Source organism: Jaculus jaculus, chromosome 1, assembly GCF_020740685.1.
Source record: "Jaculus jaculus isolate mJacJac1 chromosome 1, mJacJac1.mat.Y.cur, whole genome shotgun sequence".
NCBI lineage: Eukaryota > Metazoa > Chordata > Mammalia > Rodentia > Dipodidae > Jaculus > Jaculus jaculus.
Window position 1 is genome coordinate 35,444,076 of NC_059102.1, and position 22,142 is coordinate 35,466,217.

The window sequence follows — 22,142 nt, forward strand, 5'->3', positions numbered from 1 at the left end:
AAATGTCCTGTATATATCTGTTAGGTCCATTCCTTCTATGACCTCATTTAGTCCAGATGCTTCTCTGCTTATTTTTTCCTGGGATACCTGTCAATTGATGAGAGTGGGGTGTTAAAGTCACCCACCACCACTGTGTTTGGTGTTATCTGTGACCTTAGTTCTAATAGTGTTTGTTTGATGAATTTGGGAGCCCCCATGTTAGGTGCATATATGTTAGGATTGTAATGTCCTCCTGTGGAGTGTGCCCTTAATCAATATAAAGTGACCTTCCTTATCTTTCTTGACTAATGTTGGACTAAAGTCTACCTTGTCAGATATTAGGATAGCAACCCCTGCTTGTTTTCTAGGTCCATTTGCTTGAAACACCAGCTTCCAACCTTTCACCCTAAGATAATGTCTATCCTTTGTAGAAAGGTGAGTTTCTTGGAGACAACAAATTGTAGGATTCTGCTTTTTTACCCAGTCTGCAGACCTGCGTCTTTTTGTTGGGGCATTGAGGCTGTTCATATTAAGAGATATTATTGAAAGGTGTGTATTTATGTTTGCCTTATTTTTGGTTCTGGTTCTACCTGTGCTCTCTTGTGTTAACTAGTATTTGAGTATTGCTTGTTTTTTCTTATATGTGTGCTTTTCCTTTTCTTCAGCATGGAGGATTCTATCAAGTATTTTTTGTAGAGCTGGTTTTGTCTTCATATACTCCTTTAACCTGCTTTTGTCGTGGAATGTCCTGATCTCTCCATCTATTTGAATGGATAACTTTGCAGGATAAAATAACCTTGGTTGACAGTTGTTATCTTTCAGAACTTGGAATATATCACTCCAAGCCCTTCTGGCTTTAAAAGTTTGTGTTGAATAATCTGCTATAATCCTGATGGGCTTGCTTTTGTAGGTAACTTGATTTTTCTCTCTAACTGCTTTCAAAATTTTTTCTTTGGTTTGTGTGTTTGGAAGTGTGATTATAATATGGCGAGGAGAGGTTCTTTCTGGGTTTTGTCTGGCTGGGGTTCTAAAGGCTTCCTATATCTGCATTGGCACCTCTTTCCTAATTTGGGGGAAATAGTCTTGTATGATTTTGTTGAAGACGCCTACTATGCCTTTGGAGTAGAATTCTTCTCCTTCTACTATGCCATGAATTCTCTTTTTTTAAAAAAATTTTTTCAATTTATTATTTTTTTAAATTTATTTGAGAGTGACAGACACAGAGAGAAAGACAGATAGAGGGAGAGAGAGAGAATGGGCACGCCAGGGCTTCCAGCCTCTGCAAACAAACTCCAGATGCGTGCACCCCCTTGTGCATCTGGCTAACGTGGGACCTGGGGAACTGAGCCTCGAACCAGGGTCCTTAGGCTTCACAGGCAAGCGCTTAACCGCTAAGCCATCTCTCCAGCCCCCCTGAATTCTTATATTTGATCTTTTCATAGCGTCCCGAATATCTTCAAATTCCCACTCATACTTTCTATAAGTTTGTCTTTCTCTTTGTTGGCCTATATTAGATCTGCCACCTGGTCTTCTAGCTTAGATATTCTGTCCTCTCCTTCATCCATTCTACTGGTGAGATTTTCTACAGAGTTTTTAATTTCATTAACTGTGTTCTTCATTGCTAGTAATTCTGACTGGTTTTTCTTTATTATTTCTATTTCCTTATTTATGTTTTGTATTGCCTTCTTTATTTCATGAAATTGGTGTCCTGCATCTTCTTTGATTCCTTTGATTTCCTCTTTAAGTTCCTGACTCCTTCGATTTGTTCTCTGACTTCTTTGAACATATTACAATCATTCTTTTGAAATCTTTCTCAGGCATTACCTCTAACTCGTTCTCACTGTACGTCATTTCTGATGCATTAATACTTTTAGGTGGATTTATATTGTCTTGCTTTTCAGTGTTTCTTGTGTTATAATGTATATATTTTTACATCTTGGATTAAGTTATTGCTTGGATTTTCTAGCTAGCTGGTTATTCTTAGCTGTATCAATTGATTTGATGTTATATATTTTCAGGATAGGAGCTTAAGGTGTTAAGTGTGGCTCTTAAGACTTTCAGAGTATCTACAAAGATGTTCCTAGGGGTTGAGTTTCCCTGCTATGGGAGTATTCAAGTAGACTGAGTGGAATAAAATACCGGTAGATTCTAAAAGTTAACTAAACACTGTACACATTCAATCAACAACAGCCCCAAGTATGTATGCCAGAGTAGTTATTATAACAACCAGATCCTCTATCAACATAGAGGTTAAGATTTCTGGTCTGTTGAGGGATCCAAGTCAGCTTGTGACCAAGTGAGACCCTTCACTGGTGCAATCCCAGTTACCTTGGATGATTTTGGTCTCAGTCAAGTTGCTGCCTGGGTCGTCGGGCTGCTGTTCTGATTTCTGGAGCTGGGCACTGGCTTTTCCTGCAGGGCAAATTGAGCCTGGCAACTGTGGCACTGCAGATCACCACCCCCACTGCAGGAACTGCTGCTGCTAAAGCTGCCTCTGCTGGGTCTGTCAGCACCTGAAGCTGCTGCTGCTGGGCCCACCACTGCTGCTGCTGCTGCCTCTGCTGCTGCTGCTGGTGCTGTAGCTGCCACTTCTGGAGCCACTGCTGCTGCTGAAGCTGCTGCTGCTGGGTCCACTGCTGCTGCTGCCACTGAAGCTGCTGCTGTTGCTCCTGGGTCTGCTGCTGTTGTGTCTGCCACTGCTGCCACTCTGGGTCTGCTGCTGCTGGGGCCGCTGTTACCGGTGCTGGTGCCTCTGATGTTGCTGCTGAACTCTGCTCCTTCTTGGGTGCAGCTGTTGGCCCAAGTTGGCATGGCCGGGTCCCGGGCCGCTGCTCTGTTCACCGGAGCTGGGCTCAAGTGGTGGGGGAGAGGAGGGAGCCGCAGCTGCTCTGGTTCTCTCGCTGTTCCACGTGTTCTTCTACCTCATGGTCTGCTCCTCCGTTGCTCACTGCCGCTCTCCCCTCACGTTTCCTGAGTTGCGGAGAGCGTGGTGTGAGGGGAAAGCTCCCGCACCTGGATTTTCCTGTGGCTGGAGCCGAGTCTGGCTGCTTTCTGGTGCGCCGCTACTGTCGCGGTTGGCAGAGCTGCTGGGGCCGCTTTTGCCAGCCTGTGCGGGCTCTGGAAGCTCTGGATCTCTTCTACTTCTCCGCTGCCTCTTCAATTTCCTATACCCCTCACTTTTTTGTAAAAGTGTGTATTTTGCTGAGTTTTTTTGGTCTTTTTTCCCCCCAGGCTGCTTTGGTGTGGTACCTATGCCGCCATCTTAACCGGAAGTGAAACTATTTTCTTAATCTCATTTTATATTATTCATTGCTCATTTAGAGAAATAAAATTGTTTTTTGTATAATAATATTGTATCCAGTAGCATTTACTTATTCATAATTTTGCCTATATATGTATATTCTTTAGAATTTTTTAGTTGTTTTGGAGATATTGTTGATATGTAGCCCAAGCTGTTCTTGAATTCTCCATCCCCCTGCCTCACTGAGAGGATTACAGGTCTGTGTTACCTTGTCTAGCATTTTTAGGATTTTATATATGCAAAGTATACTATATGCAGTCATATGCAAATAGAGGTAGTTTTCTTTTTAAAGAAATTTATTTGTGTCAGGCATAATGGCACCACCTTTAATTCCAACACTTGGGAGGCAGAGGTAGGAAGATCTCTGTGAGTTCAAGGCCACCCTGAGAATGGGCGTGGCAGGGCCTTTAGCCACAGCAAATGAACTCCAGATGCGTGTTCCACTTTGTGCATCTGGCTACATAGGTTCTAGGGAATCAAACTCAGGTCCTTAGGCTTCAAAGACAAGTGCCTTAACTTCCTAAGCCATCTTTCTATCACCTGTCTTTCTTTTTTAAAAAGTATTTATTTATTTATATGTAAGCAGAGAGAGATAGAAGAGAGACAGAGAGGATGAGCATGGCAATGCCGTTAGCCACTGAACAAACACTCCAGATTCATATGCCACTTTGTGCATTGGTCTCTACATGGCTACTGGGGAATCAAACTCAGGTCATTAGGCTTTGCAGGCAAGCACCTTAACGACTGAGATATCTTTCCATCCCTTAATTCTTCCTTTCTAATCAGGATGTATCATGCCTTCCCCTTCCTCTCTGAAAGATATTTTCAGGTATTATCTTAGTTCCTTCTCATTTAAATAATTTTTTTTCCCAAGACAGTCTCACTTGAACTCTGGCTCAGTGTCCTGCTTCTAGGATTATAGGTATGAGCCTGGTTCTTTTTTAATGTTTGTATAGCTCTGGTTGGCCTTGAATTGGCTATCCTTCTGCCTCAGCTTCTCCAGTGTTATGATTAGAGTTCTGCCCTACCATACTCCACACCTAGCTAAAAGTTTTTGTTGTTCTTTGTTGTTTATGTTAAGAATCAAATTTAGTACCTCATGAATGCTGGATATACACTCTGCCTCCGAGCTACCTTGAAGTCTTTATCTTGGTTCTTCTAGCAAAAAGTGATGTCTTTTTTGTGTGTGTGTGTGTGTGTGTGTGTGTGTGTGTACATGCATGTTGAGGTCAGAGGATAACTTTGTGGTTCCTGTGCCACACCTTCTTTGTGAAGCATATTGGGATGACATATGCATGTGCCATTTTGCATCTGGCTTTATGTGGGTGCTGGGAATTGAATCTGGGCCAAAAAGCTATGTACCTCTAGTCACAGAACTGTCTCCCCAGCCCTTATAGCAATGTTTTGTATAAGATACCAGTTCACTGGAAGGAATAGTTCAATTGAAGAATAGGGAAAATATTCCATTTTAAACAAGATACAGAGGAAAAGGGCTCAAGTGACTTACAATAGAAAGCCAGACTGGGCTGGAGAGATGGCTTAGCAGTTAAGCGCTTGTCTGTGAAGCCTAAGGACCCCTGTTCGAGGCTCGGTTCCCCAGGTCCCACGTGAGCCAGACGCACAAGGGGGCACACGCGTCTGGAGTCCTTCTGCAGTGGCTGGAATCCCTGGCGCACCCATTCTCTCTCTCTACCTCTATCTGTCTTTCTGTCTGTGTCTGTCGCTCTCAAATAAATAAATAAATAAAATTAAATAAATAAATAAAAGAAAGCCAGACTAATTTATGGTATGGATATATATATATATATATACATATATATATATATACACATACACACACACACACACACGCATGCATGCATACATACATACATACATACATGGCATTGCTGAGGGGAATTTAGGGGGGCTGCTTAAGCAGAATAGGAAATGGGTCAGGAAATGCAGACAGTCTATTTATACAATTAACCACAGGAGTAGAAAACCATAAAAGCAAAAGCTAGGAGAGAAAGAAGATAAAAAGTTAAAAGACAAGCAGTTTTTAATGTCTTCGGGAGAGGGGACTAATTAATGGGACATTAATGATAGGAGGACAAGGGAAGAGAGACAAAACTATAAAACCAGTCCAGAGTCCATTCAAAGTCCCAGATCTGTGGCCCTCTCATCCTGAAGGAGCTTTTTATTTTATTTTTAAATAATATTTTAAGTTTTTATTTTTATTGATTTATTAGAGACAGAGAGAGGAAGAAAGAAAGAGAGCAAGCACGTCAGGGTTTCTAGCCACTGCAAACAAATTCCAGACATATATGTCACCTTGTGCATCTGGCTTGTGTAGGACCTGAGAATTGAACCTGGGTGCTTAGGCTTTTCAGGCAAGTTCCCTAACAACCAAGCAATTTCTCCAGCCCTATTATTTTATTTTCAAGAAAGAGAAAGAAAGGGGGGGGGGAGAGAGAATGGGCACACCAGGGTCTTTCAGCTACTGTGAACAAAATCCAGATACATATGCCCCCTTGTGCACATGTGTGACATTTCACACTTGTGTCACTGCATCTGGCTATGTAGGACCTAGAGATTTGAACATGTGTTCTTAGGCTTTGCAGGCAAGCATCTTAATCACTAAGCCATCTCTCCAGTCCCTGAAGGAGGTTTTTGCTTGCAATAAAGTTTGCTACTTCTGCTTTCACAGTACTTTGAATCTTCATTTCTGGAGCTTCCAAATCTTTGTTAGCTTAAGAAAGACCCATGGTCCTCAGACCATCATGAGGGGCATTTTCACCACAATGCTTGCCACGTAGCCTAGGCTGGTCCAAGAATGCACTGTGTAGCCAAATCTGGATGAGTGATAAGGGAAAAGAACCCAGTGTTCTCCTCTGGCCTCTGCACACATACACAAGGGGTACATGTGTCTATATACACACACATGTATATACCACACATCCTTCACAGCACACCACATACATATTCTACATACACAAAAAGAAGTAGGAAAATAAAAAAGGCAAAACACTGAAATAAGTTTTTAAGGTATTTTTAAAATTAAATTTATTTATTTGCAAGCAGAGAGAGACAAACTCAGGGAGATGGGCATGCCTTCAGTTGCTACAAAACAGAATTCAAACTCATGTACTCATGCATATGGCTCTATATGAGTACTGGGGAATCAAACTCAGGTCATTAGGCTCTGGTCAGTCACTCTTGTAGCTTCCATCTCCAGTTCTTTTAGTCCTGGCCAAGACGGAGGCCGCGGATACCTTCTTCCGGTCGTAAGCCAGACCGATGGCCGCCATGCAGTCGATGAAGAATGTGGTGACGTTGATGTGCCAGCGGTACTCACTGGTGGAGTAGTCGTAGGGGAAGGCGTGGTGGTAGTTGTGGAAGCCCTCCCCTGGAACGGAAGAAGGAGAGCAGTTAGGGGCTCCATGGATGGCTGCTTCCTCATCTCCACACACCTCTTATGTAGCATGTACCTAGAAACCTGCTGTTGTTGAATGAATAGATAAAATCACTATCTTCTACTCTGAAACAATGAATTGAAAGGCAATGATTAGCCGGGCATGGTGGCACACGCCTTTAATCCCAGCACTCGGGAGGCAGAGGTAGGAGGATCGCCGTGAGTTCGAGGCCACCCTGAGACTACATAGTGAATTCCAGGTCAGCCTGAGCCAGAGTGAGACCCTGCCTCGAAAAAACCAAAAAAAAAAAAAAAAAAAAAGAAAGGCAATGATTGTTCTTGGATATCTGGAAGCATTTGTGTGAAGAAAAGGTGTCTCAGAATATGCTGGTTAATCTTGGTTTTCCACTTGACAAGATTTGGAATCACAGTGGAAACAAATTTCTGGGCATGTCTATAGGGGATTTCTAGATTAGGTTGAGTTGGGAGGATCCAGCCTAACTTTATTTTTTTATTTTTATTATTTATTTATTTATTTTTTTTTACCAAAGTTAATCTTCATTTAATGAATCATCAGCAAGGGAGATACACCAATGACAAGTGTTCAATTTTCAGAAATCTCTTACCCAATCTGTCTCTCTTCCTTCTGTCATCCTAATTATTGATTTAATGTCTGAGCCCCTCCTCCCAATCCCTCAGTCAGCACCTTTGAGAGTTCAGTCTTTTAACATGTTCTCATTAGAGTCAATAATTCACCATCAGCCTAACTGTAAATAGCACTTTTCCATGGGCTGAGGTCCTGGCATGAATAAAAAGAGAAAGCAGGGCTAGGTAGATGGCTCAGCAGTTAAAGGTGCTTGTCTTCAAAGCTTAACAGCCTGAATTCAAGTCTCTAGGGCCCATGTAAGCTAGATGCACAAAGTAGCACATGTATCTAGAGTTCATATGCAGTGGCAAGAGGCCCCTAGCATGCCATACTGTCTGTCTGCCTGCTTGCCTCTTTTTTCTCCCTCTCTTTCTCTTTCTGTCTGTGGCTCTCGCTCCCTCTCGCTTTCTCTCCCCTTAAAAAGAAGAGAAGAGAAGAACAGAAGAAAGTTAGCTGAGTGCAGGCACTCATCACTTTTTCTACCTCCTGACTGAACGGGACCAGCACTGCATCAAGCTCTCGCTGGTAGTCCTTCTCCACCATGATGGACTATACTCTCAAACTGTAAGCCAAAGAAACCCTTCCTCCTTAAGTTGCTTTTGTCAGGTGTTTTGTCACAGTAATGAGAAAGGTAACTAATGCATAGAGGATAATAGGATAAGAGAAAATGATTCTGCCAGGAATATATTTTACCTAGGGAAAATGCCAGAACATTAGTAACACTGGCCAAGACCCCTCAGGTTCTGCAACTATGGGCATATGTTCAGGAGAAGAGGGCCTTGTAGAAGAAGTGCCTGTGCTTCTTACATAGGGGAGTAAGCAGCACATATTTCCCCAAGTACTTGCCCCTGCAAATGTGGGAGGTTCGGACAGAAAGAGCGGGCAGCCAAAAGTCAGAGGCAGGAAGCCTCAGTCAGGGCAGGACTTCCCTTAAGCCACTTCTAGCTCACAGTGAGCTGCTCTGGCTGCTAATTCTCAGAGCTTTGACCCTGAGGTGAGCAAGGGGCTGATAAAATAGAGCCATTTTGGTAAGTACACCCTCTAACACCCGAATTTTTTGTTTGTTTTTTAAAAATTTTTGACTCTGTGGCCTAGGGTTACATTTCTTCATACCTTAAAATTCAGGGAAGGCATTAAACACAACCTGTTTACAAAATGGAACTCAGTTTGAAAGCCCATCATTAGTATGCATGACAGCATTTCCTGTTTGTAGGAGAAATTCAGTTAATGCTTTAAAAAATGGAGATGAAAAAATCTTCAATGCAAGATAGTGTCTAATCCAGGCCAGATGGCACAAACCTGTATTCTCAGTTACTAGGAGCCTGAGACAGAATATCGCAAGGTTAACTCCTGTCTAGGTAACAGTAAGAACCTGTCTCAAAATAAAAAATATATATAAAAGGGACTGTGGATACACCTCAGTGTTAGGGCACTTGCTTACCATGGGTTAGGTCTAGGATTCAATTTCAGTACCACAAAAACAAAAGTATGGTATTTCCTATGTCTTGCTGACTGAAAAAGAGCTTCTCAATAAGGCAATATTTGCTTTAACAAGGCAAGAACACTAAATCAAGCTGGGGCCAGTGGTACTGGTCTATAACCCCATCTACTTGGAAGACTGAAACAGGAGGATTTAAAGGTCCTGTGTGGAAAATTTATGGAAACTCTGCTTCAAAAAAATAAAATAAAAAGGAGACATAAAGGGTAGAGAAAGGAAGGTTGATATTGTATATATGTAATTACAATGATTGTAATGAGGAGGTAATATGATGGAGAATGGAATTTCAAATGGGAAAGTGTGGGGGTGGGGAGGGAGGGAATTACCATGGGATATATTTTATAATCATGGAAAATGTTAATAAAAATTAAAAAAAAATAGCAAAAATAAAATAAAAAGGAACTGTGATGTAGCTCATTGGTAGAAGTTAAAGGCCAACCTGAGCTATAGACTGAGTTCAAGGCCAGCCTAGGTAACTTAGTGTGATCTTGTATCCAAATTTAAAAAACTATGAAGAGGCCTAAGGGTAGCTCACTTGCACAAGGCCCGGAGCTTAATCAAAAGTAGAAGAAGAGAAGGAAAAGGAAGAGGGTGGGAATGACAACAGGAAGAAAGATTAGAGTGACAGGAAGTAGAAGGAAGAGAGCAGAAAGTGAAGTGAGGAGAAGAAAAGAGCTCTGCTTGCTGGCCTCTTCATTGACCTCACTGTTCTCTGTGCATCTCCTGACCTAAATGAGAGTAAAGCCAAGTCCATAGACATGAATCAAATGTGACTGGAGAAAGGCAAACTTAGAAGGACTCCTTTGGAAATGGTTTTGTAACTTGCAGCCCTTTCCTTTGTTGCCTGACTTATATATAGTAACTCCAAGTTTTACAGTGGAAGACTTGACACAAAAGTGGCCTTAAAATTAGATTGACCCAGGATGGAAAAATGGCTTAGAGATTAAGGCATTTGCCTGCAAAGCCAAAGGATCCCTGTTTAATTCTCCAGGACCCATGTAAGCCAGATGCACAAGGGGGTGCATGCATCTGGAATTCATTTTCAGTGGCTGAAGGCCCTGGCATGCCCATTCTCTCCCTCCTTTCTCTCAAATAAATAAAATATTTTTTAAATGCTTTTAAAAAACAGATTTACCTGGTTTTTCTGGATCCTAGCCAGATAACTTTATCAGCAGACCACTGGATGTGATAAAGCTGTGGACCGCTGACTTACCCATAGCTCCCATTGAAACCAGAATATTCTCCCGAGAGCTAATGTTCTTGTCATAAGGGCGATATCCATAGAGGTGGGCAGCACTGTTCACCAGCCAGGTGATATTGAGCGCCATAGCGTATCTCAGGATAGTGGCAATGAACAAGCTATGTAGAAAGGTTTCACCCCAACAATAACAAGGCACCACTGTGGGCAGGATGAATGAGGTCACCAGGACAGCAGGAATGTAGTACCTGTATTGAAAGATCACATACTGAGTCTGTGGAGAGAGGGCTCACACTTACCTAGATTGTCCATGCTCCTTGCAGGAAGCTGTGTCTTTTCTTGTATGTTATCAGTATGAGGATTTGGAGGGTGACCATCAGAAAGGAGTGGGGTAGAAAATCTTCTCTGCACACAGTGTTACTCTATCACTTTTTAGATGAGGCAGTGTGAAATGACCTGATCTAGGATCACTCCACTGGGAAACAGTGGAGCAAGGATTGGAGCATCTAGAAATCCACTGTTCATTTTCACAGAAGCATAAGGCCTTATTGGTCAAATAGATCAAATCACATTATCAGCCAAGTTCTGCTACCTGGACTGCTGTCCATCTACCTTTGCGTTTCTTTCACTTGCCTACTGGGGTCTTTGACAGAGTGTATATAGCATGTCACTCTTCCATTTCCAGCTGCTTCCACCTCAGTTCTTTGCTCAGCTTTTCCCCAGGAGGTGCAAGGAATGTCCTTGGTCACCTGCAGGTTTCTGGCCCTCGGGAGACCCTGTTCCAGGCTTCATTCTCATCCGTACCACATAGTGACATTTCAAGGGAATTGACTGACACCCCTTCAGCAGTGGTGTCTTCAGCTTTTATGTCAATGACATTGCCTGCATCCCATTCCTGCTACTGCTCCCCAGTCTGTTCTCCCTTCTATTTAACATGTATCCTTGCCTCTCACCTCTCTGGCTCAATAGTTTCTTTCACTTGGCCTGACAGTGGCCTCTCTGACACTGGCCTGACACTGACAAGGCCACATGCTGCTGAGAAATCTTTAGTATCTGGTTGCCAACTACACTAATGCTAAGCTAAATCTGTGTCTAAGACAGTCAGGACCAGTATCAATTTCTGCCATTGCTTTTTTCTGTCATGCCCTACACATCAAGAAAATGTTCTGTTTTCACTGCCCCTGTTCACAAACAGATGAGCAAGTTACTGTCTTCCTGTTGTTTCTGATGTAATGTTTTTCACCCACTCCTCCCTTGTGTTTTTTTTTTAAATTTTTATTTACTTATTTATTGGAAAGAGAAAGAGGTAGATATATGTAGAGAGAATGGTGTTCCAGGGACTCTAGCCACTGCAAACAAACTCCAGATGCATGCACTACCTTGTGCATCTGGCTTATGTGGGTCCTGGGGAATTGAACCTGGGTCCTTTGGCTTTCTAGGCAAGTGCCTTAAGAGCTAAGCCATCTCTCTAGCTCCTCCCTTGTGTTTTTTAAAATCTTATGTGTGTATGTGTGTGCATGTGTGCCTATGTGCATGCATGCATGTGCGTGAATGCCACAGAGTGCTTGTGAAGGTCAAAGGACAACCTCAAGCATCAGGCATTGTCCTCTATCTTGTTTTAAACAGGGTGTCTTATTCACTGCTACATACACCAGGTCAGCTTCTGAGGATTCTCCTGTCTCTGAATCCTATCTTGCCTTAGGATCACTTGGATGACAGATGTTCACGCTATAGCATCAGCTTCATGTGAGTTCTGGGTCAGCTTCTATGGTATGTACATTACACACTGAGCCATTTCTCTAGCCCCTCCCTTGGGTTCTTGAGCAATCTCTTTCCCTTTGTATCTCTCACTATTGACAGTATTCTGTCTTTATGGATTCTTAGGTATGTGTCTTATCTCTCTACTCAGTGATAAAACATCCCTGGGAAGTGAGGACTCCACTGCATTCACTTTTATGTCCATGACTAACCAAGGTCAGTGAACATTTGCTGCATTTAATTTGTTTTGTGGAAACAGCTCAGAGGGAAATGAACAGAGTAATAATCCATGATGGTAGATCTCCAAGCAGTATAAAACTGGAGCTTCAAATAATGTGTGTTAGGTGGGTCCCCAAACTTCATGTTCACAGGGCCAAATCCCCAGTTCCATCCTCCCTTCACTCACCTCCTCTGGAACATCACCAACTTCTCAGCTTTTAGGTCAGACATGTTCACCAAACTTCCCTTCTCTTTGACGGCTGGGTGTTTGCGCACAAGTAACCAACCCACGTGAGAGAAGAAAAAGCCACGATGGGAATTGTGAGGATCAGCGTGGGTGTCTGAGAACTTGTGGTGGGTGCGATGATCTCGGGTCCACTCATACACATCATTCTGTAGAGACAGAAAAGAGAGACCCAGGTCTGAGAAGAATTGCCTTCTTGGGAGGATTCCAGTACCCAGATGTCTACAAGGGCACAGGATTCTCTGCCCAACATCATAAAGTCCCCAGGACTCTGGCTCCATAGGAGACAAGGGGGTGCCTTCTTCTGCACCCTTGCCCCAGAAGCTAATGTGGAAAACAACTTTCAGTCACAGACCCAGGAATAACACCGCTGCTTCCTGAAATTGCATGATGAGTAATGGGAGGGAAGTCACAGTGCCCAGAGCTTCATTTGCAAATAACATGGCAGTTTTTAAGCAGGAAGTGTGTAGTAGGGTCTTCATGGGCTATCTAATCCCTGGGCAATGAGAGAACGAGGCAGATGGCCCTGGGTCTACATAGGTTAAAGATGCAGGGAGAATCTCCATCCTGATGTCATCACAAGTGACAGGTTGTCCAGCTTAGTAACAAGGCCAACATGTAAGTCATGAGCCTGAGCACATCATCAAAGGACCACTGGGATTTTTCTGGGCTGTATCCATTTCTTCAAGAATGCGCCATTATGTCTCTCCCTTCTCTTTACCATCCAAAGACAAAAGTTAGGAGTTTTCATCTAAATTGCCAGAGCTAATTACATGTATATGCTCAGAACCTCAGATACTGTCAAAACAAAGGGAACTAATTAGTCTTTCTTATCTCTTTTCTTCCAAGTTAAGTTCCACACAAGTTATAGCCTGTAGCTAGACAAGCTCCTTTTCCCTAAATTTCCTCCAATATGTCTGATAAACTTGCAGCAGGAAACATCCTCAGTTTGACTTACACAGCATGCTAACCTTTGATGGGACTATTAGTTTATTTAACCTCTCAGTGACTCAGTTTCCTCATCTGTAAGGTGGGGACAAGAGGACCCACCTTCTAAGATGGTTGTGAACATTTGACGGGTCACCCTATATCAAATACTCACACAGTGCCCAGCACATAGTAACCTAGAAATGTTTTGTCTTATCTGAAACCGCAGAATTCCTGAATCTGTGATTTGTCATACTCCAATCCCATTATGGTAGGATCCTGTGTGGGCCTTTACATTGAAGGACCACAGCATCCATATTGTGTGACAATAAAGCAAACCTAAGGTCAAAACTAAACCTACGCATGTAGAACATGTCCTATTTACTTCCTATTTCCCTTCCCATTGACTCAAGTGTCCCAAGCTGTATGGACCTCAGCAGTGAGTCTGCTCTTGAGGTGAGCACAGGAGATGGGGAAGAGTGTTGGTTGTCCTTCTGGGTCCTCTCTGGGTGCTATCTCCTTCACTCCATCCTGTTATTATAAGAGTGAGCCTCAACAGCCTCTTACCTGGAAAGCCATGGTGTTGGCGATGATGAGGAAGACCCTCAGGGGCAGCCGTGCTTTGTAAGTTCGATGGCTCCATAGCCGATGAGCCCCAGCCGTGATGCCCAGGCCACAAAAGAAAAGTAAGAAAAATGCTGCAAGACAAGACAGTGGAGTAGTTGTCAAGCAGTGAGAGTACAGCCAGGGGAAGCATGTCAGGACCCTCCTGACCCAGGCTGCTTCTTGTTTAGGTTTGAGGGCATATATTCCTTGGTCTCTAAGGCCTCAGCATTCACCACCTGAAAAGACCATCACCTGTATAAGATAGAACAAATTCTCCAACTGAAAGAGAACAGTTTGAACTAAAGAGATAAGCGTAGTTATCAGAGAGTTATTGAGTTGTATGTCCACTCTTCTTACTTACATAGAGGTTCTCTCTGAATCCTATTGGTTTCCTGTCCTGGGGAATCTTGCCTGCTGAGGCTCAGGGAACATTTCGGAAGAGGGAGGAGAAAGGAAAGATTGTAGGAGCCACAGGGTGGGTGTGAATAGCCTGAGGATCATATCTACCCTCAGATACTGACTGGGGCCTCATGGTCCCCACAATAAATACCAATATCTACTCCCAGAAACTGACTGGGGCCTCATGGACCCCACAATAAATACCTACGACCACACCGAAGAGGGTCCTCCTCAGAAGGGAGGCAAAGAGAAGGCCTAAGAGTACAACCTTTCTAGTTAAAAAAATCAGTAAATAAGAAAAAAAGTTAAGAAAACATAGCATCACCTCCCAACCTGCTCCTAGGAATAAGCTGAGAAGTGCCAGAACACAAGAGGGCAGAAAGCAGGCCAAGGAATAGGTGGCCAGCATTGTGGCACATTTCCTTGCCAGACTGCAGGAGCATTAGCCCAGGTGCTATGCCTTTGACCCTTAGCTAACTTCTTTAAGGTGCTCAAGGCCATTAACTACTCCTCTAGAGCTAAATATCCACAAACAAGGGTGTTTAGAAAACAGCAGAGCAGTCCTGGGGCACAGCCCCGACTAAAGGAACCTGCAATTGAAGGAAAGATGTGGCTATTTACCAGTTGTTACAGCATCATTTTGACATTGTAGCAGGTAGTATGGCAAATGACATCAGCCTTGCACACAGTCACATTTCTACAGGGGCTCAAGCTCTCCCAGAGACATTAATATTATCATATTTACTACATACCTGGAATGGGATAGGTGCCATTGACACCACATGTCAAGTGACCTGAAGAGAATGATGGTGAAATGGAAGGCAGTGCAAGGGCTTTGTACTTTGGCCCTCCATGTTATCAGAGGCGTGTAATTCAGGTGAAGAAATAGATGACATGAAAGGTTACATGTTTATCTAGGGTCACAACAATAGAATAAGTGGAACCAGGGTGTGAAGCTAGGTTTTCTGTTAATTTCTTCTGGGGCAATAAAGCACGCAAACCTTGTCCTACCTCATCAACATAAGATCCTACACAGTTGTGAGGTACTGTATATGATCTGGTGGGGAAAAGGGTGCTGAGGGTCCCCATCTGTTCCTCTGACTGGCAGCACTAGGGCATAGGATGGAGGCCATGGTAGAAACTGTACTCAGTGTACAGTACTCTAGGGCAGCTGGAAAGAGTGGAACCTTAGAGGCGACACAACTTAGTTGAGGTTGGAGACACCACACATTCACTCACAGCCAGAAGTAGAGTTTCCTAAGCAGCCACCTCCCTCCTCCCCCTGCCTCCTGCACCACATTCTGTGGCTCCTACAGGATCCCCAGGAGAGCCAGAGTCACAGCATCTGTCCCAAGGAAAGCGCTAGCCACATCCCTCTGGGCTGGGGTGAGACGCCAGGGGATTTGACCATGTGGTGGCTGAGATCTTCCCACAGAGAGGATCAGATCAGATTGCACCTGCGCTGGGAAAACCCCAGTGAGTCAGGAGCCTGCAATCCCAGGAGGAAAGAATGCGAAGTCCTCAGCTGAGTGCTAAGGAGGAATGTGCATGTTAGGTCCAAGCTGCAGAGGGCCCTGGCATGGTGGCTTCAAAAGTGCATCTGTGTCATCCTAGCAGGGGAACTGGCACAAGAACCCAACTACTCAGGGGTCAGTTATGCCCACGCTTCTCAGTCTGCCAGTAGACAGCTCAGCTCACTTGGGTTCTCTCCTGGTCCCCAGGGAAGCACTGTTAGCATCCACAAGGATGGGCACACAGCTTTGCTTGCAGGGGAGGGCTGGAGGGGCTGTACTTTGTTCCTCAGTGTTGTCAGAGGTGTCTCTTCAGCCTGAGGGCTCTGCTGTGCAGCTCCAAAATGAAAGACCTAAAACCATCTCAATTAACTGCTAATTCTGCATTTGCCTTAGGGATAACACGAGATAAAACAAGCCCTACATAAAAGGGGAGGAGAAGATGCTCAAGTCGAGAACTCTACCCTTCTTGTTCCTTAGCAGAGAGCAGTTTTGCAACCCACGTTTCACAATATCCATTGTCAGCTAGTCTACCCACCACAGCCCAGGGACAGGAGTGAAATAATTCACCATAAAACAATGTGTGTAAAGTTCCTATCTTAAAAAAATAAAAAAATCACCTGACAAATGTCAAGATGTGAAAAAGACAGCAAGCACAGCATTGGCGTTGGGAGAACATTCTGCTCCCTTCACTAGCAACCGAGGCCAGTCAAGCAGAGGCAGTATATTCAGACTTGGAACTTGAATGAGGCCTACAGGGAAGACCCAGGCTGGAAGAGGGTTTGCAGGGGCTGAAACTTCTTTGAAGATTTCCGGTTTAGGGAGAAGCGTAGGAGAAGAAATCTGAACTCTCCTGCGGAATGCCGTCCCTGCCCTGAGTACATCACAGGGCAGCTCAGGCCATGTGGTGTTCAGCGGAATGAGAGAGAATATGTACCCTCCCTGCCCTGCCCCACACACAACAGAACACCCTCTAGTATGCAAACAAACCCATCACCTGTACATGCCTGCTTCCTCTATGTGCCTCTGTGGCAGTGAAATAATCTTACGACCTCAGGAACGCAGCCTTCCTAGTCCAATGATTGAGACAAGTTGCCATTGTCCCTAACCTACCCTAGTTCAGATTCTCAGGGATCCACAGGTATGAGGGATGCCAGGGCTGGTTTAATTATTGTTTATTATTTATATAAATATTTAAAAATATATTTAAAATATTTATAAATTATTATAAATTATATTATTATATTATATATTATAAATTATTTTTAAATTATTTATATAAATATTTATAAAATTAAAATTATATAAATATTTTTAAATATTTATTTAAATATTATTTAAATAATAATTATTGCTGGTTTAATTATTTAATTATTTCAGCTGGTTACTGAGAAAAAGAACTGGATTCTAAGAAAGGGTGGTCTTCTAACTTGCATTTTTTCCTAGGGCATTAGGTAGATTGTACCACCTATAAGACCTGAGAGGCCTGGCCAACCAGCCCTCTACACTACTCTCCAAGAGAGCTGCCATGAAGTACCACACCTGACATGCTGTAAAAAGTCTCCCACTGTCTTACGGGGAAGAACTTGCACACCATGCCTGCAGAGGGCAGCAAGTGCCTTGGGTCTGCAGGCTGCTTGCTACCTTTACCTAATCTAGGCTTTAGGAGTCAGAAGTGGGAACACTTGTAAAGCACATCTGTGGATCCAGGGGACAGCCCTGCCATCGCACATACTCATGGATCCCCGAGGAGCTGAGCTAGGGTAGGTCAGGGACAGTGGCAACTGTCTCAATCATTACAGTGGTCTGAAGGCCAGGGCTTCTCAAGGCTCTAGTCTCTGGCCTGGCTGTCCCTACCAAAAAGAGATGGATAAAGGACAGGAAGGACTGATGTTAGAAGGTGCAGGGTCCTTGGTACTTCATGGCCTAGGGAGAAGGGCAGGAGCTGGCTGGTTAAGCAATAGAACATGAAACACATGCATCCTTATCTCATTCTAAGAATGTTTTGCTGGCTGGTACGTGCTTTACTCTGGAGACCTACATACATGGAGTAGCAGAGTCACACTCCTGTGTACTTGGGTTGCGTAGGCGCCTGCTTCGTCTTCCTCCAGGGGAAAAAAAAAGGCCTGTTCTAGCCAGAATCAGGGCCTAAGAGTTTTGTAGACAGTGGCCCCTCTGTTCCTCCCAAGCTACCTCCCCTTGCTCTGTTTCCTGTCTGGGCTCAATAAGTAGTCCATGAGGCACCTGGTTCCCATGCTCTCTAGATAGGGCCTGGCTCTCTTGTGGCCAGCAGGGCTGAGACAGAAAGCTAAGCAAGTGACACACATAGAAAAGCTTGTTCAGGGACAATTGCTTCTCTGCTGTAGATCAGCCCCTCAAAGCTTCCTGAACATGGGTTCAGGGGTTGCTTCCCAATACCGTTTTTTTTTTTTTTATTAATTAATTAATTAATTTGAGAGCGACAGACACAGAGAGAAAGACAGATAGAGGGAGAGAGAGAGAATGGGCACGCCAGGGCTTCCAGCCTCTGCAAACGAACTCCAGATGCGTGCGCCCCCTTGTGCATCTGGCTAACGTGGGTCCTGGGGAACCGAGCCTCGAACCGGGGTCCTTAGGCTTCACAGGCAAGCACTTAACCGCTAAGCCATCTCTCCAGCCCCCAATACCGTTGTTAAGGGACCCCATGGGCTATGGATGTACCTCAGAATTAGAGCACCTGTCATGTATGCCCAAGGCCCTTTAACTAATCCCTGGCACCACAACACAAAGCCAAACAAAACACCCTGCAGGCTGATTTTGTGTGATCTCCGAAGTATGAGACACAAACATCAACATGGGGTGAAAGCCAGCCTGGTCTACATAGTGAGTTTCAAGGCAGCCTGGGTGGATAGAGCCAGCTGGGGGAAGGAGAGGTAGAGAGAATGTAATTCTGCCTGAAATGGGATTCTACTTAATTAACGAATGGGGAGAAACCTGGGGTACTGGCTCAGAACAAGGGGAGCTGCTTACTCCAGATCCAGGTGTGGTACTTGCAGGAGGGAACCAGCGTGATTCCATACAGGGCTCCCACGTGCAGCAGGGCCATGAGGATGATGTTTTTCCAGACGTACTCCAGCTTGGGCGGGGGGCCCTCCTCATCCTGGTAGGTGGGGTCACGTATGTCATCTTTCATCTCAGGGCGAATGTCTTCACAATCTTGAGGAGTCTGTTCTAATTTTTCTTCCCCATTCTTCAGCCCGCCAGAGGGAGGCGCTGTGGTGGTGGTGGTGGTCCTGTAGGAGCAGGAAGCCTGCAAAGAGAGGGATTGGAGAATTAGGAATGTGGACTCCAGCAGGGGGCGTTTCTCCTCTAAGGTAGCTGGCTGAAGCACGCAGTACAGACACAGCCCTTTCCCCACCGCCCAGGTTAACCAGTGACAGGTGGAAGGGAAGGGCTACAGAAACCGTTCAGATAATTGCTACAAAACTTCCTCTGGGAAGTGGAATAGGAGAGAAGGAAGAACCTTTCACACCACTGGCAATGCCAAAATAAACCCAGGTGTAGACACTAAAGTACCAGCAAGAATGTATTTTCCTTTCCTTTAAGCTTGGGAAGAAAAGAGAGAGAGAGAGAGAGAAGGAAATCAAGTACTAAAAGTGCAGTCCATATCTCCAACTGATGGCAGTATAACTTGGAAAAAAAGATGACCGGGTTCTTTGCAACTGTGAACTCTCTTTCACCTACAAGTCACTTTGCAGTCCCAGGGGCACCAAGGGAATCAGGATTTCCAGCCCCTAGGTATTATGGGAGGCCATTGTTTTGGATTAAATCCCTGCTTTAGACCTCCACAGACCAGTCCAAAGTGAAGGTGGTAGTGGAGTTGCTAGGATCACGGCCTCTGCTCTGGCAGCCCCCCAACATAATAAGCTAGACCACCTGTCCTCTAAACACCATCAAAGAGACAATAGTGAAAGGCAAAAAAAAAAAAAAAGAGAGAGATTCAGTGTGGGGAAGAGGACCAAATAAAGGGGTCTAGTGACCCCCAAGTCTGTCCTCAAGGGTACTGATAGGAGGTTTAAGCTTAAGTAGAACCAAGAAGTTCTGGTTAAGGAGTGTCCGTCCCACATTCACACATTATTGTCTCAGCTTCTGTAGGTTTTGTAAGGTGGTCCAAACATTTTTTAGAACTCCTGAAAATTCCTCCTCAGGCTGGCTCCAGGGTGACGATCAGCCTTCCCTTCTTCCCAGCATGGGATTCCTGGGGAAATCGTAGTTTTTTAAGATTTGTGGTTTCAATGATCTGATATCAGGTCAAAGGAAGAGACACAGATGTCCCTCTAGAATCTCTCCTCTCCTGTCAGGCTGGTTACAGCTCCCCTTTCTATGATTTTTAGAACTCTGTCCTGAGGGATTTGGGGACATATGATGGATTTGGTGTGAAAATTACTGAAATATGCCTATATTTGGAGCAAGTATCACAAACAATACAAATAGGAACCAATGTTAGAAAACAGTGAGAGTTAGGTAACCCATACATAAGAACCATTTCTCCAAGCTTCTTGGCTTTAGTTAATTTTAGAAGGCCTGGCACAAGATACTCCTTTTTTGTTGTTTGCTTTGACTTTGAGACACAGTCTTGCTATGAAGTCTATGATAGCCTCAAGCTCACAATCCTCCTGCTTCAGCTTCCCAAGTGCTGAGATTATTGGCAAGTACCACCATGGCCAGCATGATGCCATTTGATCCTGACAACCTCTGAACAATTTCCTTTAAAGACATTGTTAATCTATCTGTAGTTTGCTCTTGGCTAGTCATGTTTCCAGGGTGTGATCTGTCATGTTTGGTCTGATCTGATCCCATTCTGGAGGAGTGTGGTGGTTTGAATCAGGTGTCCACCATAAACTCACGTATTCTGAATGCTTGGTCCCCAGCTGGTGGAAATTTGGGAAGTGGAAGCTACTGGAGGAATTGGGTCACTGGGGGTGGACCTTGAGGTTAATTAGCCCCCAGTTTGCCTTGCCAGTGCTAGCTTGGCTCACATTCTTGCTGCTATTTTTCACCTGCTGTGGCAGAAATGATGTCCAGCATCTGCTCATGCCATGCTTTTTTGTTTTGTTTTGTTTTTTAAGATAGGGTCTCACTCTAGTCCAGGCTGACCTGGAATTAACTATGTAGTCTAAGGGTGGCCTCGAATTCATGGCGATTCTCCAACCTGTAGCTCCCAAGTGTTGGGATTAAAGGCATGCGCCACCATGCCCAGCTCTCATGCTATGTTTTCATGAAACCAAAATAACTCCTTCACTTCCATTACCTGCTTTTTCTCGGATGTTTCATCCCAACAATGAGAAGATAGCTACCACAGGGAGTAAGGGGTCAGTATTAATAAAATACTCTTTTTATATTGAATTCAAACAGCAAGGAAGTAGAGGAGTGGATTTTAGGCCAACCCTCACCTGGAGCCCATTCTTGAGTTTAATTCTGTCTGTGGATGATATCCTAGCTTCTCAAAAAATACTGCTTAGATTCTTTTGTTAAAAGTTGTACTTCTAGCTGGGTGTGGTGGTGCACGCCTTTAATCCCAGTGCTCGGGAGGCGAAGGTAGGAGAATCGCTGTGAGTTCAAGGCCAACCTGAGACTACATAGTGAATTCCAGGTCAGCCTGAGCCAGAGTGAGACCCTACCTTGAAAAAAAAAGTTGTACTACTGGAGCTGGGCGTAGTGGTGCATGCCTTTAATCCCAGCACTCAGGGGGCAGAGGTAGGAGGATCATTGTGAGTTTGAGGCCAGCCTGAGACTACAGTGTGAATTCCAGGTCAGTCTGGCTACAGTGAGACCCTATCTTGAAAAACCAAAAAAAAAACCAAAAAAGTTATACTTATGGACTGGAGAGATGGCTTAGCAGCTAAGGCACTTGCCTGCAAAGCCTAAAGACCCATGTTCAACTCTCCAGATCCCACATAATACAGATGCATAAAGGTGAGGCAAGCACAAGGTTATACATGCCCACTAGTTGGCACAAGCATCTCGAGTTTGATTGCAGTGGCTGAGGCCCTGGTGTGCCAATTATCTCTCACACTCACTCTCTCTAAAATAAATAAAAAATGAAAATTGTACTTCTGCAGAATGCCAGACAATAGTTAAGTTTTTACAACTGTAGAGTACAAGACTCAACAGACAAAGGTAAATATTTAACACAAACTAGTTTGAAAATAAAGAATTTGTTAAGAGTCCTTTTTTTCAAGAGTTTAATTGTAAATTCTTTAGCAAAGAACCAAAACTGTAAGTGACCAAAAATTAAAAAAAAAAAAAAACTTAGAATAAGGGCTGGAGCAATGGCTTAGTGATTAAGGCAATTGCCTGCAAAGCCTAAGGGCCCATGTGCAACTCCCCAGAACCCACATAAGGCAGATGCACATGGTGGTGCATTCCTCTGGATTTTGTTTGCACTGGGCCAGAGGCCCTGACATGCCCATTCTATTTGCC

General features: G+C 44.1%; 2 protein-coding genes across 5 annotated transcripts in view; one reads left to right on the forward strand and one right to left on the reverse strand.

The window, feature by feature from the left end:
• Window positions 1–22,142, forward strand: part of Pkd2l1 (polycystin 2 like 1, transient receptor potential cation channel) — a 178,530-nt gene that overhangs the window by 97,604 nt on the left and 58,784 nt on the right. The window lies entirely within an intron of this gene.
• Window positions 6,469–20,438, reverse strand: LOC101600191 (acyl-CoA desaturase 1-like). The gene is made up of 6 exons (XM_045147690.1): window positions 20,376–20,438; window positions 18,690–18,969; window positions 13,732–13,862; window positions 12,181–12,386; window positions 10,032–10,264; window positions 6,469–6,668 (listed from the first exon to the last, which is right to left on the reverse strand). Exons 1-6 carry the CDS (start codon window positions 20,436–20,438, stop codon window positions 6,469–6,471), a joined length of 1,113 nt encoding a protein of 370 aa, XP_045003625.1.